The 27,180-nt window shown below is 55.5% G+C and overlaps 1 protein-coding gene across 1 annotated transcript in view; it reads right to left on the bottom strand.

The window, feature by feature from the left end:
* Window positions 1–27,180, bottom strand: part of LOC122167810 (protocadherin-16-like) — a 47,477-nt gene that overhangs the window by 5,775 nt on the left and 14,522 nt on the right. Inside the window, 14 exon segments of the mRNA XM_042832657.1 lie at window positions 46–257; window positions 4,062–4,175; window positions 4,652–5,515; window positions 6,057–6,266; window positions 6,571–6,696; window positions 7,122–7,361; window positions 7,692–8,526; window positions 10,472–10,629; window positions 10,774–10,870; window positions 15,159–15,346; window positions 15,537–16,556; window positions 16,906–17,142; window positions 18,137–18,368; window positions 18,688–18,876. Of these exon segments, the coding sequence (XP_042688591.1) occupies window positions 46–257; window positions 4,062–4,175; window positions 4,652–5,515; window positions 6,057–6,266; window positions 6,571–6,696; window positions 7,122–7,361; window positions 7,692–8,526; window positions 10,472–10,629; window positions 10,774–10,870; window positions 15,159–15,346; window positions 15,537–16,556; window positions 16,906–17,142; window positions 18,137–18,368; window positions 18,688–18,876 (4,722 nt within the window).

Here is a 27,180-nt window from a genome sequence, read left to right as displayed (position 1 = left end):
AGCGGCCAGGGGAACCACTGTCCCTGTTTTTGCCCCCAGTGCTACCTGGATAACTGGGGAGTCATAGCTCTGGGACTCCCAGATGAATGCCACGTAGTTCTGCAGCTGGAAGCGTGGCAAGTTGTCATTCACATCTTGCAGGTTGAGGTTTATGGCCATAAAGCCAAAGGAAGCCGTTGTCTCTGCCTGGACCACAAGGCGCAGCCGGGGGCTGGCCTCAAAATCCAGGCTGCTGGAGTCCTGAACTGAGATGGCACCTGGAGAGACAGCAGGGTGGGGGGAGAAGGGGCAGGTGATGCACCAGCATGCCCAGCCCTCACCTCTGTTGTTCCCCTGCACTTAGTCCATCCCTCCATCAGTCTATCCATTCTCAAACAGGAGCACACTGAGCTTCCTTCAAACCAAAAGCCTTCTCACGAGCCACACTGAGCTGCTGTGCTGGTAAATTCTGCACAGTGCTCGGGACAGACACCTTGCATTGGCATTAAAGCATGCAATAGTCTTCCCAGTGGGGACACATCTGGTATAGAATCATAGACTCCTCAGTGTCAGAAGAGCCTTTAAAGGCCATCCAGCCCACAACCCTGCACTGCACAGGGACACCACAGCTCCATCAGGTTGCCCAGGGCCTGATCCAGCCTCACCTGCAAAGTCTCCGGAGATGGAGCACCAACCACAGCACTGGGTAACCTGCTTACTGCCTCACCACCCTCACCATAAAATATTTTTTCCTTACATCTAACCAAAATCTACCCTCTCTGAGCTTGAAACTGTCACTTTAGATGAGAACTGCCCCATGTCGAGCCCCATACTGCAGAGCTAGCTCATCAAGCCCTAGCCTGACGTCAGCTATCTGCACTGTTTGTCTAGGCTGAGTCCATACAAAGAGACTGAAGGGCTGCAAACAGTTCTTGCAAGGAGCCTGAGGACACACATCCACATAAGCATGGGCTCTGCCCATGACACATTGCTGTCCCACCCAGGAAGATCATGGGGCTCCTAAAGGATCTACTAAAACAGAGCCAGGTAATTAGTGCAATTGCACTAATTGCACTAATTGCACTAATTGCAATTGCAATGGCATGAGGTTCAACAGAGGAAAATGTCAGGTTCTGCACCTGGGACGGAGTCACGTTGGATGCAGGCACAGGCAGGACAGCAGCCCTGCAGGAAGGAACTCAGGGCTGTCAGTGACTGCAGGCTCAGTGTGAGCCAGCAGTGTGCATCTGGGCTGCACTAAGAAAGCACAGCCAGGCGGTCAGAAGAAGTGATTCTCTGCCATATTTAGCACTGGTGTGGCCTTGCCTTGACTACTGTGTGCAGTTCTGGGCCACACAATATAGAAGTACGCCAAGTTACATGGAAGCATCCAGATGAGGGCAACAAAACCCATAAGAAGGACTGGAAGACAAGGGGAGAGGCAGGGTGCATGGGAACAGGCAGAGCTGGGCATGGGGAGGGTCAGGCTGGGCATTAGGAAAAACCTCCTTATCACAAGCTGGTCAGACACCAGACCAGGCTCCATGGAGAGACGCTCGATGCCACATCCCTGCTGGTGTTTGGAGGCTTTGCATAACGCCTCAATTGTAAGCTGTAGCTTTTGTTCATCCCTCTGGTGGCTGGGGAGCTGGATTCAGGGGTCTCTGTAGTTCCCTTCTGCTCTGTTCTATGCTATGCTATGCTGTTCTCTACTAATGACTGGCAGCATTCCCAGTGATGCATCCAAACATGAGGAGGAACTGACTCGGTGCTGCAGTGCAGCTTAAAGCCAAAGTGTGCCACTGCTGGCAGCCGGGGGGGCTGGGGAGCCACACAGAGCTGCCCCGTGCCTGCCCCATCTTCATGGTGCTCCAGAACCTGCATACGGTCACAGTGTGCAGCCTGCTGCCCAAGGAGGAAGCAGAGATGTGTTTCCCAGGCAGACAAATGAGACCTGAGGGAAAAATCCTTCTGGGCACTTTGGTGGAGGAAATGTTTCCTCGCTGACATGAAGTCACACTGCCACAGAACCGAGGCACAGCCAGGGCATGTCCAGGATGGCTGGGGAACTGCTGGCAGCGACAAGCCGGGATCTGACAGGACAGGGATCACACAGACGTGGCAGGGGATTTGTGTGGCACCGCTGAGCTGGGGCCCTTTGGCTTGGAGGAGACTGAGGGGTGAACTCATCACTGTTTATGCAAAGGCTGCGTGGCAGGAGAATGGAACCAGGCTCTTCTCAGTGACGTCCAATGGTGGGACAAGGGGCAAAGGGTGCAAGATGGAACGGAGGAGGTTCCACATAAATATGGGAAAAACTTCATGGTGAGGGTGAGAGAACACTGGAATGGGCTGCCCGGAGGGGTTGTGGGGTCTCTTTCTTGAGACATTCAAAATCTGCCTGTATGCCTGTATTCCTGTGTGATCTGCTCTGGGTGTTCCTGCTCCAGCAGGGGGATTGGACTCGACGATCCTTCAAGGTCCTTTCCAACCCCTGTCATTCTGTGATTCTGTGACTGCTGGCCTGTGAACCAGGACTTTTCCAACTTGCCACCCCATCAGCCCCTCTTGCACTTCACACAGCAGCTCCAGCTCAGCCCCACTTCTCCTTTTGCATGCAGCATCAGGCGGGCAGACTGCTATGGCAGTGTGTGAACCCCTTCACAGGCGGCAGTCGCTGGGACTCAGAACACACAGTGGACCACCAATAGGTGCAGCTGCTTTCCACAAAGACCTCTGTGAATCTGACTGAATTTCCAGCACCTGCCCTTTCTTTGTCTCTGGGTTTCAGGAATTGCACTGTGGCAGCTGCCAAGCTGTGGTTGGAGCTGGGATGACTCTAGGAGTGACAGAAGCACTGCAATGAGGCACACGGGGAGGTGGAACCCAGCACTCCGGGCAGGCAGGGTGCAGGCAGGGTGGGTCAGCTGCAGCAGGAGGTCTGCAGTTGTAGCTCAGCTTCCTCAGGGCTGGGGCTGCAGACTGATGTGAGGCTGGGACGGGTGCTGTGACCTGGTCTGGCCTCTTCCCCATGATCCCAGTGTTCAGAGGCCTCTTCACAGCAGCAGCACAGGGTAATGAGTGGCTTGCAGTGACTGCAAGGTGACTGTAGAGCGGCTGAAGGGACACCTGATGACACAGACACTGTGGCTGGCAGCTGTTAATAGGGGTGCTAATGGTCTGCATGCCGTGCCATACTGCAGGCAGCTCACAGGGACCTGCACAGTGGCCATGAGCTCAAGCACAAGCACTGTGTCCAGAATGGTCTGGAATCCTGTTCCAACCCCAGTCATCCAGCAGGCTACAAGAAAATTGCATTTTCACAAGAAGCTCCAGCTTGACCTTTGTGTCTGCAGACCTTCTTATATACCAGCCTCTTCCAAACTGTAAGGCAAAAAAGGTCCCCCCTCCCCCTAGACTCAGCCAGGACTTCCTTGATGTCAGGGGAAATGTAGCCCTTCCAAGGCTGCCCTTTGAAGCTTGTAGTGCAACCAACACCAGCTTGCCTTGCAGCACCCTGCAGCCTGCCTCACTTCTCTGCTGGGCCATCAACCCCCCACAAGCACCACTGTGATGTTCAGTGTCTGCTGACTGCTCAGGGCACAGTGGTGCAGAGATCAGAAATGTCCACAGGTCAGTGAGCTGCTCACCATTTTTGTCACCTCTGGGACCACGCAGCCATAACCACGCAGCACAGCACACTGTCACCTATAAGGCATGGCAGCCCAGGTGCCTGGCTCTGAGATCCCACCTGGGCTGTGTTGTTTGGCCATGGCTGGCTGTCTAAGGCAGGGGCACATCCAGATCACCTCTTAATGTTGTGGCCTCTGCTAACTCCTGAGCATGGCATGCGAATTTTTTAGGAAAAGTCCAATTAGCAGGGACCAGTACTTTGCCAGGAGCTGTACCAGCCTCCTCTGGACACTGATGGGATACTAACACTATTAGATTTAGTAGGATAGAGGTGTAAACTGCATTCCTCTGCCTTTGGAGGACTCTGAGCGCTGTGACAGCTGAGCAGGCACTGGCAGAGCACAGGCGACTCTCCCTTGCTGCTTCCCTGTGTGGTTCTGGTGCTGTACCTGAGCTGGGCTGGATAAGGAATGCGTTCTTCTCGTTGCCACTGATGATGCTGTATGTGATGCGCCCAGAAGAGCCCCCCATGTGCACAGCTTGGATGCTTGCGACAGCAGTACCTGGAAAGACAGGAAGCAGTGTTGGATGGGCAGCACAGTCTCAGGGCACACTGAGGGTCAGGATGGTTTATAGGTAGCACATGTCATACCACAGGAACGCAGCCCTGCCTGATGACACTGCTGTCAAAGTACGTGAGAACCAATGGTAAACTCTGGGCTGGAGATGAGACTCCTGGGGCCTGTCTACGGCCCTCCTATGATCTCAGTGTGAACCCTGCAGCCATTCCACCAGCAAGTGGGCACTGTGACTGCCCACAGCAATCAGAACGTCTTGAGGCAAAGGCTCACAGGATTATCACCCCCAACACCCTGGGCTCAATCAGGCCCCGCCATCCCCCTGGGTCTACCCAAAGCATGACACGACTTCCTAAGGTCTGAGTTCCAGCCCACGGAACTATTCTAGCTTGTCACCCACCTCCCCCCCATCCCATCCCACTCCATCTCAGCTTGCACTGAGCGTTCTGCCCAGCAGACACCTGGAGCAGCATTTTCTGGCAGGACCACTTCATTGGTGCTCCGGGGAAAGCGCAGCCCCCGGTAGGGCTCTTCCTGCAGATGGATCACCACTACACCAGTGGACGAAAGCGCCGGCTGCCCCAGGTCCGTGGCCAGGACGAAGAGTGTCCGCTGGCGCTGGCTGAGTGAGCTCAGGGGCTGCAGCAGCTGGATATCCCCTGTGTAGGAGTTGATTGAGAAGGCCGAGTTCGGGGTGGCAAGGCGATACAGAATGGAGGCATTGGCACCCGCATCCCTGTCCTCCGCCCTCATGGTGGCCACGACTTGCTTGAGCGGCGTGTGGCGAGACAAGCTGACAGTGAGCGGGCTGTGCAGGAAGGCAGGAGCGTGGTCATTGACATCCCGCACCGTGACCGTGACACGCACAGCCGCGCTTTTGGGCTCCCATGGTGCTGAGTCCACAGCCTTGGCCAGAAAGCTGTAAGTTGGCTGGCGTTCCCGGTCCAACTCCTGGGCACTTGTGATGCGTCCGCTCTGCGGCTCCACCTGGAACATGCCCAGGGACTCATTGCCCAGGTAGTAGGTGACCTGCCCGTTGGTGCCCTCATCGGGGTCCTTGGCTTCCAGCTGCAGCACCAGGGAGCCAACAGGCAAATCCTCGGGCACCTCCACCATGTAGCTGGCTTGAGCAAAACCAGGAGCGTTGTCATTTAAGTCCAACACCTGCACATTCACTGACATGGTTGCACTGCGTGGTGGGGTGCCGTGGTCTTGAACCACTACTGTGAGGCTGTAGAAAGCAACTTGCTCTCGGTCGAGGGCACGTGCAGTGGAGAGCACACCAGAGACAGGGTCTAAGATGAAATCCTGCTCAGGATCTCCATCTAGAAGAGAGAAGGAACAGCAAGACAGCATGACTGTACACTTGAAGTTGGCACAGAGAGGGTCCTGGACTATGCTGCCTGGGATGGTAGTGAGCTGGTGTCTGTAAGGCCCCTGTGGGACTGAACCTCCTCAGGCCCAGAGTGTGTGTTTGAGTACGTGTGTTGTGCAGGAACAGGCTCCACCAGCTCACTGACCAGTGCAATGCCACAGTAAGACAAGGCATGACAGCAAAGACTCGGCAATCCATAAATTCCACAGGCCATAGCAAGCAAGAGAGGTACGGAGCCAGTCTGAACCTGGGGAAACGGACAGAGTGTGAGCAATGCAGCCTGTGCACATCCTGGAGTGCTTTTCACTGCGGCAGAGGAATCAGAAGGTTGAGAGAAGGGAACAGCTACTCGTGGTCCAGGGCAGGAGAGAAATGATGCAGAACAGGAATTGCCAGAGGTGATGCTTCCCAGAACTCCTGGCAACCCGTGGTGAGCAGCCATTACTCTCTCCAAGAACGGAGCTACAGAGCTCCCGCGCCCCTGTGCTCACCTGCCACGCGGTACTCCAAGCGCCCGTTCTCGTCTCCGTCAGGGTCAGTGGCACGCAGGGTGTAGAGCGCCACGCGGCTCTGGTTCTCAGGGACCTCCACAGAGCAGGACTCACTCTCCAGCTGCGGTGTGTGGTCGTTCTCATCCCCTACTGTTATCCGCACAGTTGCCTTGGAGAGGTTGGGGGGCAGGCCACCATCCCGGGCATAGACTGCAGGAGCACAGCAAGAGTGCTGCAGAGTATGCTGCAGACTGGGAGCTACAATCAGAGCCACCACGGGCGGCCGTCCAGGCAGTCACAGGGCAGCAAAGAATGGGAGCGCTGCCATTTCTGTATGCCCGAATCACCCAACAACGCCGCGTGCTCCACAAACCTCCATTACTTCCCACATCCTGCCCTCCTTGCAGTGCTGCTCTATCCCAAAAGCAGACAAAGTGCATCTGCCTGCTCCGTGCCCTCCACCTCTCCCTCCCCAGTGCCTGCTGCTCCCTCCCATGCCCCAGCACAGCCGTACCCATCAGCACATGCTGCTCCTGCTCCTCACGGTCCAAGGGATGCGTGGTGACAATGAGACCTGTCTGCGGGTGGATGGAGAACGGCCCCCCAGAGAGACCTCCATAGGTCACCTGTCCGTTGGCACCTGCAGGAGAAGCACGTTTGAAGGTAACCCAGTAGCAACACCAAGAACCTCTCACTTGGCTCACAGCCCTGTACTTCCTTCCTCCCAGGGGTGACACTGAGGAAGGGGGTGATCTGACGCCATAGCAAGTAAAGGCGTGGGGAGAGATGTGTGGTGGAGGGAAGCCTCAGCCCTGTTCAGCTTGTGGAAGACAGGACAACAAATCTCCAAAGAACAAAGGGCACTGACTTGGGAAGCACAGGGAATTGCAGCCCCTGTTCTTCTCCTCAGCTTCTTCCCAGGTCTGTCCCATCCCTCATTGCCAGGTCAGCCGATCGTCCCTCCCTCCATTGTCAAACATGCACTGCAAACCAGGCAGGAGGGAGCACATCTTGTCCCGTGTGCTGTGTCTCCAGAAGGTCCCTGATTGAACCCTGCATCCTCACCCAGGTCCCGGTCTGTGGCCAGCACCTGCAGGACAGGGCTGCCAGCTGGAAGGTTCTCCGTGATGTGCGCCTCGTACTCAGGCTTCTCAAAGGTGGGAGCTTCATCATTGACATCCAGCACCAGTATGGAGAGTAGCTGTGTGGCCGAACGGCGCGGGAAGCCATGGTCAGCAGCCACCACAGTCAGGTTGTGTTGCACCACCTCCTCACGGTTCAGAGCCCGCACAACAGAGAGAGCACCTACAGACACGGGGAGAGGGGTGAGCAGGGTGAGCAGGGATCATTGGCCTTGAGGCCAACCACCCCCGGACAGAGTGTTGCAAGTCTGCAGGGATGGAGGGGAGCCAGGGCAGCCAGGTCTCAAGACAGCAGGGTCACCTCAGCCAGGTGTGCACCCCACAAATTCTTCACAACTTCAGGTGACCTCAACTCTCCGGCCTACACTCTCCTGCATGTGCAACATCCCCACATCTGCCTGCACCCTGCCCAGCCCCCACAATCCAGTGTCACCCTGCACCCTGCCCAGACCCCACAATGCAGTGTCACCCTGCACCCTGCCCAGGCTCTCACCGGTGCTGGGGTTGAGGTGGAAGCGCCCATCGCTGTTGCCCGCTCGCAGTGAGTAGCTCACTCGTCCATTCTCTCCCAGATCGTTGTCCTGGGCCACCACATGCAGAGCCACAAACCCAGTCGGCCGGTCCTCGGTGACGCTGATGGCAGCGGGCGACAGGAAGACGGGCGCGTTGTCGTTCACGTCGGTCACGAACACACGCGCCGTCACAGCGGACGAACGGCGCTGGCTGACGTTGCGGGCCTGGTCCGTGGCCTCCACCACCAGGAGGAAGGAGGCCACGGCCTCGCGGTCGAGGCTCTGGCGAAGGCTCAGCAGCCCCGAGCGGCCGTCGAGCTGGAAAGGGCCCCCCGGGGGCTCCTGGCGCAGCAGCGCGTAGCGCACCTGGCTGTTGGGGCCGGCCCCGTCCCCATCCAGAGCCTGGAAGGTGAAGACAGACGAGCCGGCCTGCGCGTCCTCGGGCACCACGATGGTGATGGGGTCTTCGGGGAAGGTGGGCGCCTGGTCGTTGCAGTCCTGCACGTGGATCTGCACCAGCACCAGCCGGCTGGACGGGTAGCCGTGCTGCGTGTCCTCGGCGCTCACTTGCAGCGTGTGCCGGGCCCCGGCCTCGTAATCCAGCTCCCGGGCGGCGTAGATCTCCCCTGTCACGCTGTCAACAACAAAAGTGCCGTCCCCGCCACCTCCTACCACCGTGTAGGTCAGCTGTCCCCGGGCAGGGGCATCGGGGGGGGCCACTGAGCCGATCACAGAGCCCGGCCTGACCCCCTCCGGGGGGTGCAGCGTCAGCACGGTGGCATCGGGTCTGGGCAGCAAGCGGGAGGAGGGCAGCACCTGCGAGGAGAGGAGAGACAGCAGTCAGGGATGCGCTCTGGGAGGGATGCTGGGGAGCCGGTGGAGAGGGGACGCGCAGACTGCAGGTTCAGGGAGGCCAGGTCACAAGTCTTGTGGCCTGAAAAATACACGGAGAATGAGCACAGGCTTGACAAGGTGAAAGACGAGCTTCACCTGGGGAGCTATGGCAGGTAAGGACAGAGCTGCTGACTGAGCAGAGAAGGTTCTGGGGCACCAGTGTATGTGAGTATCTGAAGAGAGAGTGTATGGCTCTTTTCTGAGGATAAGGAAAAGGCAGAGGTTCTGAATGCCTTCTTTACATCTGTCTTTAAAAGTCAGACCAGTTATCCTCGGGATACTCCTCTCTCTGGAATGGACTGCCAAGGGAGGTGGTGGAGTCACCGAGCCTGGGGGTGTTCAAGGAAAGGCTGGATGTTGTGTTGAGGGACGTGGTTTAGTAGGAGCTATTGGGAATAGGTGAACGGTTGGACTGGGTGATCTTTTAGGTCTTTTCCAACCTTGGTGATTCTATGATTCTATGATTCCGTGGCACCCAGCGAGAAGACAGGTTTCACTGGGCACAAATGAGAGCGCAGTAGGTTCCACCTTGACACCAGGAAGGTCCTTCTGTATGGGTGGGTAACTGAGCACTGGCACAGGCTGCCGAGGGAGGTTTCCATCCATGGAGACCTTCAGAAATCACCAGGACGTGGTTCTGAGCAAGCAGCTCTGGGTGGCCTGCAGCAGGGAGTGGAGCAGATGGCCACAGATGTGCCTGCAGCCTCAGCTGTGCTGTGATCCTGTGAGTGGGTTAGGTACTGCAATGGGAACAGTTGCCAGCAGAAACAGCTTTGAAGTGAAGTAATTTCAATCAGATGAGTGGTACAGAGAAGATAATTTAGTATGATCCAACGATACATGAATACTATTATTACTCTAATTAAAGATACTGCTATTAATTCAGGGGTGACAGTGAAAAGCAGCAGTGCCATCTGATGGGAACGTATCTCGAAAAAGTCAGTGCACTCATGTGAAAGAGCTGGGAAAAAGAGAATCCAGCAAAACTATCAACCTGGAGGAGTATCAGAACCAGTGACTGTCAAGCTCCATTATGGGAATGCAAACAAGCAATTCAGCCTGGTCTCATTACTTTGAAGGCTGCAGAAGAACTTCAAAGACAAGAACAGCTACAGACGTGGCATAAAAAGGAAATGTTTTCAAAACGTGTTGTGGAATGGCTGAAGGCAGATGTGCCAGTCTAACATGGGACTTCTCAAGCACAACGGAAATACAGCGAGTCTAATTTAATGTAATAATAAAAGGAAGCTGCGTACACGATGGGCTCACTGAGAGTGTTATGGGCACTGCCTGCACTCTGTGCAGCAGAGCATCAGATGGGAACATGGAGCGGTGATGGAACTGCAACGACACGACAGGATGTGAAACGGCACACCATGAAAGTGCATCGGCTGCAGGGAAGCTGGAGTCTGCTGTCCAATTAAGCTCATTACTAACAACGGGGAAAGGAGTTGGCGATCTGAGCCAACACACCAGACAGTGAGCACCACAGTTGGGCAGACATGAAGAAAACCCCACATGCCTGGAGAAAAAAATGCCAGGAGGAATTAACGTCTCCGGGCCGGAGAATTCTAAGATCTTCCCCACAAAAGCACATCTAGGACAGGGCGGACTGTCCAAGTCTGGAGAAGACAAGTGTTCAGACTTTGTGAACGAGGATTCATGCACAGTGGCCACCAGACCCATCCTTTCCCATCCCACGTCCTCCACACAGATGCTGAGGCCGGTGCAACAGCTGAGCAAAGGCAATGGCTGCTCTGGGTGGAGAGTAAGGACGGTACAGAGGAATGCTGTAAGTAGCTGCATGGTGTCCTCTGAGAGGTGAGCAAGGGGTGGATGGTGCAGGGCCCAGAGCGGTTGGGGATACCTGGACACGAACGACGGCTGAGGTGCTGCAGGGCACCATGCCCCGGTCGCTGGCCGTCACAGTGAAGACGTACTCAGCACGGTCGGAGCGGCGCAGCACCGTGGCAGTCCGCAGCTCCCCAGTGGCCGTGTGCAGTGTGAAACGCTCTGCCCAGGCTCCTGCGGAGAGAAGGTGAAATGCTGCAGAGAGAGGAGGGAGGGTGGGGGCACGCGGGGATGGAGGAGAGAACGTGCTGTGGCAGAGCATCCGTGTGCCTCTGAGGGTCACGGCTGCATGCCGAAAGCCAGGCTGGCAGCTCGTACCTATCAGTGAGTAGGTGATGGTCCCATTCTCACCCTCGTCAGGGTCCTTGGCTTGCAGCGAGGCAACAAGAAGTCCCGACGGCTTCTCTTCCAGCACCTGCAGAACAGCCCAGGGAGCAACTGAGTGACATCCTTCACACCATCCCCGAGACCCCAGCGCAGCAGCATCGACACCTTCCTACACCCATCCTGCACCTCACCCAGGGCACAGCGCCCCAGCCAAGACCCATAGGCTGTGCCTGAGGCTGGGTGATGTGGGGAAGCTTACAGACGAGCAGGTGGAGGGGGGTCCTGCCCTACCAACTGTCCTGTGATGCCACAAGGCTTAGTGCAGCTCAACAGCCTTGGTGCATGCTGCAGTGGTGAAGTATAGGGTGATGGAGGGACACTGCCCGTGTTACAGCCAAGGCCTCTGCAGTGAGGAAAATCCCCTCCGCCCCAGAAGAGCCCTTCAGAGGGAAATGTTTGAGCACTTCCCATCCTGGAAATGGAGAGAGTTCCTTCAGCTCCCATCAGCCACTACAGGTGGTTCATGGTCCCTGGAAATGCAGCAGGCAGTTCTTCCTGCACCCACACTCTGACTCTTTGGGCCTTTCCCTCCTCTCCTTTGCTCCCATCTAGCGCTGCTCTCTGTAGGATTTAAGGCTACCATTTTGTGTCAGTGCACCATGTGCTCAGCTAACCCCACACTCTGGGCTTCCTGACAGAAGCCACATGGAGCAGCACCGCATGGAAGCTCCCTTCCTGGACAGCTGTCAAAATGGACACATCCCCATTACAGACCCTCCCCATTCATCATTTGGGGTCCCTCAGTGCCCCACACCTGCTGGCAGACTGTTCCTTCCCTGGCACAGACTCTTGCACCTCCCCACACCCCTGCAGCAGAGCAGGAGCCCTACTCAGCACAGACTGCGACCCGTTCCCATCAGTACAAGACTGTCACAGACCAAATCTCATCCTACAGCACAAACCATGCTCAAAGACCCAGCTCTCTGACCTCCGTGTTGTACCACTTCAACGCATGCATGCATGCAAAAGGCAAACACAATCCATGCAAGAATGTAAGGGAAGAGGCTGCAGGCCCTCGGGAGGAAGCATGTGCTAACACTGCTGCACAAGCTGTTGGCACAACGCTGGTGGTGCTCTGGGGGGGGGAAGGGGGGGACAGAGGAGCTGGACTTGTTTATCCAGGCCAAGCAGTGATGTGACTGTACTCTGTAAACACTGGGGAAAGGGGAGGGAAATTCCAAGGAGAGAGAAGAGCTCTCTAAGCAAAAACACAATATTGGCACAAGAACAAATGAGTATAAAGTGGTCAGAAATTAGTTTAGGCTGGAAATTAAGAGATGGTTTCTAACTACTAGATCAAGGAATCTGGAACAGCATTTTGCAGCAGTGATGGAGGCAGAGACCTTCTAAATATAGCTGGCTGTTTATGAGGAGGACTGTCTGCGTGGACACCTCAGAACTGTGCTTGAGAAGACCCCTCCAAGCCCCTCTCCGCTCCAGGCTGGGGCAGGGCTTTCTCCTCGTGCTGTTCCTAAGGGCCTTCAACTGAGATGCAAAGGGCTCCCACGTTGTGCACAAAGCCACACTGCTCGTCCACCAGGAATCAAACTCCATTTGAGAAAGCAGTGACTCAGCGGGGGAGCGAAACAAGCATCATCTGCACGGGCTGCGTTAGAAACGCCATTTCAGATGCTCCGAGGAATCAACAGCAACAGAAGCGGTTTTGCCTCTGCAAAAGCCTCAACTTCAGTAAAACTCCTGCCAGGCAGCGGCGTGCAGCTCAGATGCCCGCTCTGCAAAGGCTGCTGCAAATGCCAGCCTGGCCCACAGCTCAGAACCGCCTCGACGAGGGGCACGGCTCCGGGAGCGGCAGCAGCGGATACAGAGAGGATGCGAGAAGTACGGAGCGACTCTCCTGCGAAAAACCTTCCAGCTTCCAGCAGCCTGTGGTTCAGTCACTTCCTGAGCCACACATCGTATTTTTGTTCAACGGACTTTGATGGATTTTTTTCCTTTCCATGAATTCATCTAATTTTGAACCCATGCGACTTTTGGCAATGATTTCACGTTTTAATTACGCTCCGCATGAGGAAGTTCTGTCTTTGTTTATTTTAAACCTGCTGCCCGGTCATTTGCTACCAAGCTGCCTAGTTTTTGTACCGTGAAAAAAGGACCTTCGATTTCCACACGACTTTCTTTGCACCACTCAGGGCACACCTTGGATGTATGTTCCCACAGTTTCTATCATGCCAAAGAATGTTCAAATATTTTCTATCTGCATGAAAACCATTATCTACCGAGATCACATCAACACTCCTTTCTCAAGCCTTCTTAGCACTACTGCTGCTTCAGAGCGATGGGGGCAGAGCAGAGAGCGTACGCAGAATTGGAGATGCAAGGTTTTCTTCCAGTCTCTGCTCCTTTCTGATAAAACCCAGCATTTCTGACCGCTGCCGAGACCTGAGCTGACATTTTCAAAATGCACTTACAGCAATGCCTCAATTTTCTCCCTAAGCTTCAGCAGCCAGCTCAGAGCCCATCGCTGTGCAGAGTGAAATTTGTGCTGCTTTTCGCCACGTATGTTATCGCTTCCCAGTTAGAAACAGCGAATGCCATCTTCCATCTTCTTTCCTCACTGAACAGTAAAAGATCCTTCTGCTGTTCTTCACTGCGAGACCTCAGCTTTATTACCACAAATAAAGCAGGAACGTCAGCAAACAGCCACCTGTCCTGGAGGGCATAGCAAGATGCTGAATAGCAGGAACTCCAGCAGCAGCCCTGGGCGCTGCCAGCGGCATCTCTGCTACTGAAGCAGGTATTGACCCCCTGCTGGTCTCTCTCCTTTTCCTGGTGGCTGCGCCCTGGCAGGACCCAGTAATACACAGAGTTTGTTTCTGCCATCCCTGTGTGAACGGCTCCTGGAGCTGACACACACTGCCCACGTGTTGAGAAACAAATCTCACAGACCCGCAGTGGAGAGGCCAACCCAGCTCTCGCCTGGAGCCAAGCATCGATACAGAAGATACAGAAGCCTCCCGCTGCTTTGCTTGGTGAGCATGAATACGAGAAGTTCACTGAGCACATTGCCAGCAAATCACAGAATCACAGAATTGTAGGGGTTGGAAGGGACCTCCAGAGATCATCGAGTCCAACCCCCTGCCAAAGCAGGTTCCCTACAGCAGGTCGCACAGGTCGGCATCCAGGCAGGTCTTGAACATCTCCAGAGAAGGAGACTCCACCACCTCCCTGGGCAGCCTGTTCCAGTGAAATCCAGTGAAATCTCCAAGTTTATGCCTGTTGTTTAGTTTCTCCTTTTTTCTCCAAGCCTTTCTTACACACCCAGATCATCCAAGAAACCTCTTCCTGTGCTTTACTTCTCTTTCAGTGTTTCCTACCAGGAAAGCTTAAAATCAAAGCGTACAGATAAGAACCTGCTTCAAACTCCCATCACATTTACCTGCCCTCCCAATTCTAAATACATCTCAGCCATGCTCTATCTCCTTAAGGATGCATATGCTTTTGTGGTACCTCTGCAAGAAAAGAGACCTCCCAGGTTCTAAAACACTGAGTGTCTCATGGCCCAAATGCTGCACACATCTGTTGCAGGTGTCCCCACACAGAACACTCAGCAGACCACAGACAGTGAGCAGTCTTTCAGCCTGCCATGCTTTAAGGTGCACTTCAAGTCCATCCGTTCTGCTGCAGAGGCTCCCCATTGCACAGAGATGAGAGCAGGCCTTTCGTCACGCACGCCATTGCGCTGCTGTGTCCTGGCCACACACCACTGCAGAGGGGCCAAGCAGAGCAGTGCTGGGGGACAAGGGGACAAGGCCTGGTCCTTCCCTTCAGCAGCGCAGACATGACTCAGAGCAGAACTCTCGGCGCTGGCTGACCTTGGTCACCACGTCACATTAAAGGGAAAGCTGGGCAGGGACCCATTGCAGATTCTCAACAACCTGAGGAGCGCTTTCTTGGCCTCCCAGAAACCAAAGTGGCCACTGTGAAGGTCCTGAGACCCAGAATACAAACATACCCCAAGCCTCCCCATCCATCAGTGCTCCACTCTCGGCTCCATCAGTTCAGGTTTAGGGCTTCCTCCCACTTTCCCTCTTTGCAGGCAGGTGTGAACCCAGACCTTCTGCCTGCTGTTGGCCCCAGAGCCCTTTGCAAGCCTTACTCACTCTGTGCACAAGGTCTGTATTCCCCAAGGACGTGCTCATCTCATCACACCCTCCCTGAGATTTGCCAGGCTGCCCTGACTGTTGCATGCAAGCAACCTGTGCCTTCTCATCTCTCACCACGAGACTCTGCTCTGCCCTCACCCTCCCCAGCCTGCCCCCAGCCCAGCCCACCAGGGCCTCAGCCGCTCCACCTACCTGCACGGTCAGCTCCTGGCCAGCAGGGATATGAAGAAAAGCAGGAGCGTTGTCGTTCTCATCCAGCACAGTGACATAGATGGTTCCCGTGGCACTGCGGGGCGGTGCTCCTCCATCCTGCACAATCACCAGCAGCTGGTAGCTGGACTGCAGCTCCCGGTCCAAGCTGTGCTTGGTGCTGAGCTCCCCTGCAAGGGAGAAACAGGGACACAGCTCAGCCCCAGAATCTCTTTAGAAAAGGACTTAAGTGTCAGGGAGCCCAACACCACAGGGGTAGGAAAATGAGTAATTTATGGTGGCACTGGCTTGGTCTGCATCACTTCTGACACGCTCTGAGCTCTCACCTCCATCAGCCCAGGAAGCCAGGGGGACTCTCACCTGTCTGCGTGTGGATGAGGAAATTGGAGTCGTGCTGGAGCAGGCGGTAGGTGAGACGGCTGTTCTGCCCAGCGTCCCGATCGCTTGCCATCACCCTCCCTACGCTGCTGCCAGGAGCCTGGTTCTCAGGAACAGTGAAGAAGTACCGCTCCTCACTCAGCCGGGGGCTGTTGTCGTTCTCATCAGTGATGCTGATCCGTACGGTGCTGGTGCCCGTTTTCCGGGCTTCCCCCCCTGAGCCGCCGCCTCCTGCCGACGCCAGCACTGTGAGAACATACAGGTCTCGCGTCTCCCGGTCCAGGGCGCTTTTGACATACAGCCAACCGCTCTCAGACATGATGCCAAAGCTGGCAGCATCTCCATCTGCACGCAAGTGGTAAGTCAGGGTCACAGCTTCTGCATCCCGTGCCAGGGCCCGCACCTGCAGGAAGCGGGTGGAGACAGGCACGCCTTCCCGCACCTCCACACGGTAGGTGAGCGTGTCAAAGATGGGCCCGTTGTCGTGCTCAGCCTGCACGTGCACCAGGAGCGTGAAGGTGGAGCTGAGCTGGGGCACGCCGCTGTCTCGGGCCGCGATGGCCAACCTGTAGGCTGCGCTGGCTTCGTACTGCAGCGCCCCGGCCAGCCGCACCGCCCCCGACGAGCGCTCGACGCTGAAGGTGCCTTCGCCTCCTGACACCAGCTCAAAATTCACCTGGCCGTTGGCACCGCTGTCACGGTCCTCGGCCTGCAAAGTGTACACTGTAGTCCCGGGCTCAGTGGCCTCTGGCAGCAGAATGGAGTCAGAGGGAGAAGGGAATGCTGGCGCGTTGTCATTCACGTCTGACACGGAGATTTTCACGCGGGTGTTGCTGTAGGCCGGGGGGGAACCACTGCGGGCCTGGACATCCAGAACCAGGACCGCCTGAGACTCGTGATCCAGAGGCAAGCTGGTGCGGAGCTGCCCAGAGTCGGAGTCAATGGAAAAGTAGCCATGAGGATCCCCCGAGGAGATGGAATAAAAGATGTCATCGGTGTGACCTGCAGGCAAGGCAGTGAAAACAGCAATTATTCGCGAACCTGGCTTTCGGCCCGCTGAAGGGAGTAGAAGAGCAGGGCAGTGCTGTCTGGGGCAGGCTCTGCTCTGGAGGAGTACAGCAGCAGCGTGCACTGTATGTGAGATGCGTGGGCACACGTGTGTACACACAGGAGCACGTGTGGGAGCATGCACTGCAGCTGAGGGACACGGGGTGCGCGTTCACGTGTGCGTGCATCTGCGTGTGCACGGAGCTCCCAGGACGATGCTGCTCTCCGAGGAAGCGTAGAATCACTGCTTTGAGACAACGCGGGGACAGTGAAAACAGCTGCATAGGAAAGGGCAAAGCCGTACCGGGAGGATTTTGGGCACGGACAGCCCCCACGGTGGCGCCCTGCAGCGTGTCCTCCGGCACTGTGAAGAAGTACTGAGCTTGCTCAAAGACAGGCGGTGAGACCGTGCCCTCCACGATGCTGATGTTGACTCGGGCATTCGGCTGCGCCTGCAGGCCCCCTCCATCTTCTGCAGAGATCACCAGCTGCACCAGGGTGTTGGCTTTACCGCTCAGGGACCACGAGAGAGAGATGACACCTAGGAAAGAGAGGCGTTCAGGGTGCGCTGTGCCCACGGCCCTGCCCATCATCCGGCACCAAAGGAGCAAGCAGACTGAAATGGGCAGCAAACAGTGTGTGTCACAGGGCAACTGGCCGTGGAAGAATCGGAGTAAAGAAGACAAATATTCCTGGGGAAGGCTTCCCAAATTCTCCCTTCTTGATCTCAAGCCCAGCCCCAAGCTAAGCAGCTATGAGGGCTGCAGTAAGCAAGCCAGAGAGAAAGTCTTGCAGAAGGGGAAGGATGGAGTAGGATTTCAGAGGTGGGGCACAGGGTGAGGGCCAGAATCTAGCAAGGGCAGGTTGGTTCTGTGCTGCGAGCCTCCTGGAAGAAATACAGAGCTGAATGACCTTCCCAGACAGGCCCTACAAAGGAGGTTGCCCCTGTGTAATGGTAGCCAATTGGCCTGTTTCATCCCAGATACATTCTGGCAATCTAGTGTGGGGAGACCTGATGCCTGTAGCGAGCACAGAACACCATCCTGTCCCTCTGAGAGCCCCTGGCATCACACAACCATGTACTCATTCCCCCACGCGGAAACTGTTCTGGCTTTGGTGGCCAAAGAAGGCAAGCATTGAGAGGTCAACGAGAAAGGTTAGACTAGGAGAGCAATAGAAGGGAGGGAGAGTAAACTGAGCAGGGAGAGGAGGGAATTAAGCAGGGGCAAAAAACTAAGCAGGATACAGTTTGATGGGGCAAAGCAAGCACTGTGCAGGAGGAAAGGTGTAGGGAGACATTGAAGAACAGGGAAGAAGAGAGCAAAGAGAAGAAATAAGGAATCAGAAATTGAGAATGGGCAGCCAGAGGATCAAGAAGTTGGAACAAGGACAAAATAGGAGAGCAATAGACATTCTGGTAGCATCTTGCACAGCTGAAATGGCCAAGCAGTAACTCTCAGGCTACTCTTCACATCTTCCTGCATCACACTGCTCTGCCTGGTGCTGCCTTTGGCTGGCCGTGAGTTCACTCTCACCTGTGTCCTTGTTGAGGGAGAAGAGGGGGGGCGAGTTCCCCAGGACGATGCGATAGGTCACTCTGCCATGCATCCCCTCATCCTTGTCGTGGGCAGTAACACGCAGCACAGCTGTGCCCGGCATGCTTTGTGTGCTGATGCTGGCAGCATACTCCAGTGGGTAGAACACCGGCCGATTGTCATTTATGTCCTCCAGGAAAACCTTCACATACACCATGGAGTTCAAGCCACCCTGTGGAAGGACGATAGAACCATAGAATGGCTTGGATTGGAAGGGATCTCAAGGATCAACAGGTTCCAATCCCCCTGCTGCAGGCAGGGTTGCCTACTGCTAGATCAAGTATTAGACCAGGTTGCCCAAGGCTCCATCCAACCTGGCCTTTAACATCTCCAGGGATGGGTTGTCCACAACCTCTTGGGGCAACCTGTTCCAGCACCTCCCTGCCCCCTCAGTGATCAGAGATGGGGCAGAGAACAGGGCAAGAGCCCTGTATCCTCTGTACGGTGCGGAGACAGCAGCACTGTATGGCCACGAGCTCTGCAGCACTCACCCCATCCACAGCAGTGATGGTGAAATCGTAGGCAGACGTGCCCTCGTCGCGGTCCAGGGGCTGCGCAGTGCACAGATGCCCCGTGTGCTTGTCGATGCTGAACTGCGTCGGGACCACGCTGCCGATGCCAGAACCAAGAGAGTACGAAAGGGTCCCAAACAAGCCGCTGTCGGCATCGGTGGCTGTCACCTGGAAGGGGGAAGGCACTACGTGAGCGAGGTAACACTGCTGAGACCACCAGCCTGAGCAGATGGACCCAGCCCACCACCACCACCTCCACAACCCACTGCTGCCCTCCATTGCACAGCCCAAAACCACTGCGCAGCTCTCAAAGCTGGCCACAGTGAAGCACGCTGACCGCTGTGTCTCAGCCCTGCCATTCTTGTCCTAGACAAGGTGACTTCCACTGCAGCACTCCCTGGAGGGCCCATGGTGCCTGGAGCAATGTGCAGGCAGCAGCGGGGCACACCGGGGTCAGCCTACGTCCCCAGAAGACACAGGGCTGGGAAGCACAGGCTGTCAGACTCGTTAGAGCTGCACCACGCTTGCCGTCTGCAGTGCTGCCACAGGTGCACACAGGTGCTGCCACCGTGCAGCCACCAGAGGCGGTTTGTTCCAGGTGTAACCTCTGTTCTTGCACCACTGGGGCAACATCCACGACCCAGATCCACTGACTTCCCTTAGCAAACAAAAAGGCTGTATGGGAGGGGGTGCAGAAAAGCACACAGATGCCAAAGATCTAGCAGCCAAGCATCCCCACTGCACCCAGCCTGAGCAGCCAGCCGGAGACAAGCCATGCTTTTGCAGCTGCTGGACGTGGCCTTCCGCTCATTCTCTTTTGCAAGCTTGTCTTAAACTGGGAAGAAAACCCTCCTTCCCCATGCCCCAGGTCCCATCCTGTCCTCAGAGCTCTGTGCCCAGCAGCCCTGGGCTCCAAGGGGTACAGCGGGCTGGCACTGCCCTCTGGCAACCAGGCCCAGCCAAACCTGTGGCACAGGATTTACAGCAGCAGTTGCAGTCACAGCAGGGGGATTAAAACAGCTCCTGCCTGCAAGGTCCCATTCTGCCTTGGGTTCCTTGCAGCTCAGGCTAGCAGAAAACAGCTTCCCCCTGGCCGCAGCATCACTGTCCACGGCTCGTCCACCAGCTGGGAGCTCTGAGTGGAGAACAAAGCTGGAGCACGAAGCCAGGAGGGAGGCAGCTGGGCCAGGCCCGGGTGAAGTGGAGTTCAGGCCTCGTCAGCCACAGCTCCTCCCAGCAGCAGCGCTGGGGCCTCGGCTCCCGTGAGCAAGAAGCGCAGGAACGTTGCACACGCGCCAAGGAAAGGGCCCAGCTGGGGGCTGCAAACAGTTCCTTCCTACGGGCAGGGCCCCCAACCTGAGCCACTACCAGATCCTCGGAGATGGAGGAACGACCAGAGTGCACAGAGGCTGCCGGGCCAGGGAACACAAAATGAAGCATGCCCTTCGTCAGGCCTCGTGTTCCTGCCCCTGGGAGTAGAGGCAGCAGCTGGGGGAGCCCCTCGCCAGCTCTCCGGCCGGCACCCACAGCCCCGGGAGGGCAGTCAGCACCTGCAGCGCCCTGCAGCCCTGCCTGCAGGCCTGGGCTCCCCTGCAGGGGAGGGGGGGAAGCTGAGAGCACAGTGAACACTTTGCTCCTCGCAGAGGGACTGGATTTGCTCCTCAGCCCTATGGCACAGCTGGAAGATGCGCCAGGGAGCAGGATTCCTCCTTTCTCCTTTCTGCTCCAGCTGCAGAGCACTCAGAGCCTCAGGTGCCGTGACAGCAGCCTGTCCAGAACACACTGGGGAACTGAGCCCACTGCCTCCCTCTCTGTTCAGCTTCTTCCCTCTCCCCATCCCAGCTCCCTCCAACGCAGCACCAGCAGCATCAGGTTAGAGATGCTTGGTGGTGTTCAAGGCCAGGCTTGACGGGTTTCTGGGCAGTCTGATCCAATGGTTGGCAACCCCGTCAAAAGTAGGGCGTTGGAAATAGATGATCTTTGAGGTCCCTTCCAAGCCAAGCCATTCTGTGACGATTCTACCATGAAGCTCTGGCACAGGGAGTTCAGAGCAGGGCCTGGCTGTCTGCGCAGGGTTGTGGGGCAGGCTGGGCTGAATCCACTGAGTACATATGGTCACTATGCTGAGTATCTGGTTCAAAGGGCCACAGGTGAAATGCAGCACGAATCTGGATGGGATGACTATAAACCTGTGTCATTCAGATCAGAATCCGTCTAGAGACCCAAACATCAAGCTAAGGCTGTCAGGGAGCAAGAGGAGGGTGTTAAGTCAGGGATCTAACGATAAGGACAGTTAGCAGCAGATGGGGCTGCTCATCTGAGAGTATAAATCTGACCTCTCACATTGCTGAAACATTTATTTGAGTTACCTGCACTCTGGCTCCATGCTGAATATCACTATGGGAGAACTGCCCTGTTTCACCTCATTGCAGCTGTGTCATGATAGGGTTTTACTGGGAGCATGCAAAGCCACTGCAGATGGAAACACACCTGAAATGGTTAAGCTGCTATGATGGCTGGGATGGCACTGTGGCAAATTAGTAAGGTCCTTCCTTCAAAAGGAACTGCTTATCACTCCCAAAATACTCTACAATGCATGTCAGCTGCTTTAAAGTGCTGTACAGTGAGAAGCTCTACAGCACGGTACATTGTTTCCTGTAGGCTTCTTTGGCCAAGGATGCTGGTACTTCCAGAACAGCCCAACCTTCCCCATGCTCTGACAATCTCTGTCCCGAGACAGTTATCTGAAGTTATCTGAACTCCAGCTTTCTGCCACAGGGGCTGGGTGGGGTTTTGGGAACAGGGGAGAAGCAGACGAGCTCTCACTATTACACAGCACAACACATCTGCCTGGATGCTCTCTGGTACCTGCAGCTATCTCCCTGCAGGAGTGCCTCAAGCAGTCTGGCATCACAGGCCGGCATCTAGTTGGGTGCAGAGCCAAGGCATACTCACAGACATTCCCCATTCATGTGTGCTTGGCGGCCGGCCTCACCACCCTGCTGCACTGCCTCAGGAAGCAGTGACTGCCTGGGAACAGAGCTCCAGCACAAGCCCTGTCTGCAGGCAGCGTCTCCCAGCGCTGCACACCATGATGGCCACGTCCAGGCCCAGTCTGTAACAGGCTATTGCACTTCTACGTCCTGCAGCATTCCTCAGCCCTATCCACCTCTTGTGTCCCACCCTGCTCCACCACGTCCTAGGCCCCATACGGATGGTTGCATGACTTCTCTGACTGGTACATTTCTGTTGTCACCCCACAGCATCTCTCCTTCACCTCCCTGTATTGTTGGCTTCCTCCACCACTTCTTATCCAGACTGTATCAATAGTGCCCCAAAGTTCTTTGGGGGATGTGCAGAGTTCGCTCCTGACCGGGTGCTGGAGAGCACAGCATGGACTTGGGGCACTCCTCACCTCTGCTGCAGGACAACCCACAAGAAGAGCAACACAGCTCTTCTTACCAGGGAATCTGATAAACACTTCCAAACACCTGAAGGGAGGTGGGAGGTAAATGGATGAGGCCAGGCTCTTCTCGGTGGTGTGCAGCAATAGGACAAAGAGCAGTGACCCAAAATCTGTACAAAGGAAGTTCTGTACTAACAAGCAGAAGTTGTTTTTTTACAGTGAGCTGACAGAGCACTGGCAGAGGTTGCCCAGAGAGGTTGTGGAGTCTCCTTCTATGAAGAAATTCAGGACCCGTCTGCATGCCTCCTTGTGTGACCTCTTGTAGGGACTGTTCAGCTGGTGGTTGGACTCGATGATCTCTTGAGGTCCCTTCCAGCCCCTGTGACCCTGTGGCCCCAACCTGCTGAAGTGTGCTGACAGCACCCTGGTTCAGGGCCAGCCAGAGCTCATTGCTTTCCAGCAGCGTAACAAAAATGCACTTCGCTCTGGAATTCCTTGATTCTGGGTACTGTGATGCTGAACTGTGTAAGCAAAGAATCGCAGTGAAAAATCCAGCACAGGACTTAAAGCACAAGGACACGGATGACGACCCAGTAAGTCCCTGGAGTTGGAGCTGAGACAGCGTGCCAAGGAGGCAGCAGCTCCTGAGGAACATCTCCACATCACAGACCCCAGCTTTCTCTTCAGCTTCCCAGGCCAAGAGAGGGTAACACACAGCTGGATCTGCTGTTTGCTGACAAGGAAGAGTTGACTGAGGATGTGCTGATAATCTAGTGACCATGCACTAGTAGTGTTCAGGATGCTAAAGGGAGCAAGGAAGGAGAGTACCAGGATTCAGACAAAGCAAGACCTCAGCTTCTACAGGGACCTGGTAGGTGTAAGGGACCCCAACTATAAAGGCTAGAAGAACTCAAGAAAGCACGTAAGCCTCCAGGACAGCATCCTCCAGGCACAAGAGCAGCATCCCAGTACTTGTGAAAAACACTGCCTTGGCTAAGCGGAGACCTTGGGGCAAAGCTGCAAAAAGGCAACATATGTGAGGCAAGCTACAAAGAAAGAATTTATAAACACTGCCCAGGAATGTAGTGGTAGTGTCAGGAAAGTCAAAGTTCAAGTGAGGTTGAGACTTGCAAAGCAAATTGAGGATGATAAGAGCTTCTAGCACTACATTGGCAGTAAGAGGCTGAACAACAGCCTGCTGTGAATAGGGTGGGTGGTTTAGTCACAGCAGACACAAGTAAGACTGATGCTCAACGCTTCCTTTACCTCAACCTTCACTAAAAAGTCTTCCAGGCCCTCCATGCTTAATGTCCACATATGAGACAGAGAAGGCAACAGCTTGCACAGACTAAGTCTAAATCATGCCTGAGGAGGCTGCTTGCTTGATCCAGGGCCCAGATGTGCAGGGAAGGGAGAGCAGGGGATGACAACGGCCTTGCCTTGAACGAGGATTTGGGCACTGCGTCCCGCAGTCCTCACACCAAGGCACGGTGCTACGGACAGCTGGGCAGACGGCAAATCGGCTGCGGCTGGGGGGGCTCCGGACGGCGGCTCGGAGCTGAGCCCTGCCTGGAGCCGAGTGGCAGCGCAGCACCACGGGGCTCTGCCCTGGGCCCTCTGCTGCCCAGCATCTGCTCTGTGCGCACGGGGCGCCGCCAGGAGCAAGCGATGGCATCGGCCCTGCTCTGCTCTGCTCCGCCGAACCGCGTGTGGACGCTGCTGCCGGTTCGGGGAAACGCGGGCGCAGGAAAAGACTCGGCCCAGCGCCCCAGGTTCCAGGCGGGCCCTGGGGACGGAGTTCAGGATCCGAACACCGGGAAGCACTTCTGCACACTGAGGGGGCACAGAACGTCCGCTGCTGCCCACGGGCTGCGGAGTTTCCCCCCACGGAGATCTCCCAAAGCTGCCGGGACGCGGAGCCGGCACCGCTCTGGGTGTCCCTGCCGGAGCAGCGCCGGGCCTGAAGCCCTGAGAGATCCCTGCCAGCTCCACCAGCTGGGGCTCCGGGAACCCTGCAAGGAGGGAGCTGCAGAGGGACCGGAGCTCACTCAGCCTGCGGGAGAGCTTCGACCCAGCGGCGACCCACCAGCTCCCATGGGAGGTTATGCGCAGCCAGAGCCGGGCTCTGCACTGTGCTTCACAGCAGAACCAGAAGCCACGGGCAGAGCTGGGAGCGCAGGGTTCAGGCTCCATCCGGGGAAAGGCTTCCCCCACACCCAGTGCAGGGGTGTTCAATACAGATTTGGGTCACTGCTGGCTGTGCAGCCCGGTCTGACCCCACAGCTGACCCCACTGTGAGCAGGCAGTTGGACCAGAGGCCATTCCATGTCCCCAAGCCCTCAGTCACACCGTGATTCTCGTACAGCTGTTGCATCCTTTTCCCAGAGCCACTAGCAAAGGCAGCCTACTGGGCCGTACAGAACTTTGCTGTTTGGCTCCTTGGCACTCAGTATAGCCCTGGATTTGCTGCAGCCACGCCATTCAGTTTCAGTTATAGATTCTCTCCCTCGTCTTCTCTCAGTCATACACAGAGCAGTTCACAGCTCTTCCTCTGAACCTGTACACTCCTTCCCTGTGTCTGTGGGGGTGGGAAAACACAAGACATTCGGGAGGGCTCCAGAAACACAGTCCATAAATCCCTGTCAAACCTATGGGCAAGGGGCTACAGGACTAGCTGGGCTCTCCTCAAATACCTGCATCCCTACAAGAAGGTAAGAGCCTTGTGACCAGAAGACATAAACCACCCACTACACACAACATGTATGCCTCACTACGGAGGTCTGCAGTCGCCTCCGCTGCCATAATCCACAGCAGGAGTCAAAGCGTGCTGAGATCCTGTGGGGAACAGCAACAGACTCAGATTCCCAGCAGGTTTTCCCAACAGAATCTACATCACCCGCACACATAAAAATGTCCAGTGCCAACAGCAATGATTTAGCACAGCCCCCACTCAGCAGTGTCACACAGCAGAACACGCACATTCCTGTGCTCATTGCCCATTCCCTTAATCTCTCTTGCAGGCTACCTCTCTTTTGCCATGCTGCCCTGGCCTCACCTGACACCCTGAATTCCGCCTGGGACCATCTCTAACGCCTCCTGAAGTTCTTTTATACAGAATTCTGCCTCAGCTGTTTTCTGGGGTCAGTTTTTCATATCATTGCTCCCTTTTCTGGATTCTGCAAGGGTAAAGCCCCCTTTGGCTGGCATGTGCTGAGAGCTCCAAGGTGCTGCACAGCCAAATGGAATAAATACTCCCTGGAGGAGGGAGAAGGAAGCAGGAAGTCCTTTCCCAAGGGCCACGAGAGATCCGATGTATTTGGCTTAGAACAGGGTTACGCTGATCTAAAGGGGCAGCACTGGCTTCCCAGCCTATATGTGCCACCGGACCCTGCAGGATCAGTCACTGCCAGAGCCAGGCTGCACGGCCATCGCCGCCCTGTGCACACAAACAGCACGGATGCTCTTTAAGGGAAGGTGAGACAGGGCTCACAGTGACACAGGCAGTGCCCTCGCAGCCGGGCAGTGCCACGGGTCCAAACACAACGGGCAGAGCAGGTGCTGCTAACAGGGCCTGTCGGCAGCCCTGGGCAAAATGAGGATGAACCGGGTCCGGGGTCCTTCGACAGAGCAAGGCAAGGCCAAATGCAGATAAAGTCAGAAAGAGAACTGGGGTTACGGCTGAAATACATATGGATATCCAAGGGGATCCACCCCAGTAGATGAGCTGCCTAAAACATGGGTTTGGGGTCTATGTAAGAGGCAGGAGATAAATACACTAACATCGCTTCAGTCAGGCTTCGGTGCCAGACCTGATCCTAAATGGAGCTTCTGGAACCACAGGCAGATGGTGGGGGCTGGGGGTCCCAGGTAAGGTTAATCAGGGCGATTAAAGCCAATTAGTGCTCTCAGGGCCCCATCATTCTCCACCATCTGCCTCTTCTAGGAAGGCCTTGGTTTGTGCTAAGCAATGTTAGTCCCACGCTGTTCTGCAGCATGTACTGCTTAGCCAGGATCGTGCAGCCAAGTCATAGAAGAGCAACAGTGTCAGAAGGATTCTATTCCCTTCATTAATTGTTATTCAGCCCTGCTTCACACTTGAATTCTGAGGCTGGTGACTCTAAGGTTATTTGGAAACACGTTTCGTGCCTGTTTTGGTTTTGTTTTGGTTGGTTTGGTAGGTTCTTGTTTTGTTTTGTTTTTGCCCTTTCTGTTTCCTTCTCACATCAGACAAGGCGAATAACACAATACAAGGCCGCTCTCAGCAACATGCTGTAGAGCAGCACAGACAGTAAGGAAAAAGCTGATGGAAGGGAATTAACACTTTGCTTCCTGAACAGTGGAAGCAAGAGGTGGAAGGAGCAGGGGGAACTGAAAGAGGCTGTGCCCCTTTGGTAAGGTGGAGCAGCCTGAACCAGGAGCATCACAGTGCAACTGAAGAAAGCAGCCCAGAGATCCAGCTGGAGGCTGGGGCCTCACACCAACAGCATCCTTAAGGGAAAAGCTGTGTTTCACTGCAGCCTTTGGAGACAAAATGTTTACTATAGGCAGTTGTTAATCAGTGCTGCAGCCGTGCTCCAAAGTAGGATGGGCAGAGGGGACAAAGACACTCAAATGTTGATAGCAGATGAGAGGGCAGGAAGCCTTACAGACAACCCCAGCAAAATGTGTATCTGTGTATCAGTGCATCTGACAGCCCCTCCATGTCTGCTGTGTAAATGTGTGACAACTGTAGAAAGGATGAGTGTGTTCTTAAATCTGTACGCACGGTGAGCCCTGAATGTTTATTTAAGTGACTGGCCAGATACGGTGTAATTAGACCTAGGAATATCACAACAGTCTTGTGAATACTGGTATATAAAAGGCATGTCAGTAGGAGAAACGTGCTAATTGAAAAGCACCAAAAGCAGTAAAATGTTAAACTAAAATAGCCATAGTTTGGCACAGCTACCATCTTTGTGCCAGGAAGGAAACCGAGGAAGAGAAAGGATGAAAGGCAGAGGGAGAAAGACCAGGATGGTAAAAGTAAAGAGAACTGCACTGTTTGGTGGTAGCATATATATGCACCT

The sequence above is a fragment of the Centrocercus urophasianus genome, unplaced genomic scaffold, assembly GCF_019232065.1.
Source record: "Centrocercus urophasianus isolate 14NV4802_14NV808 unplaced genomic scaffold, USGS_Curo_1.0 seq_1060, whole genome shotgun sequence".
Lineage (NCBI taxonomy): Eukaryota > Metazoa > Chordata > Aves > Galliformes > Phasianidae > Centrocercus > Centrocercus urophasianus.
This window is presented reverse-complemented; position numbering and strand designations above follow the sequence as displayed.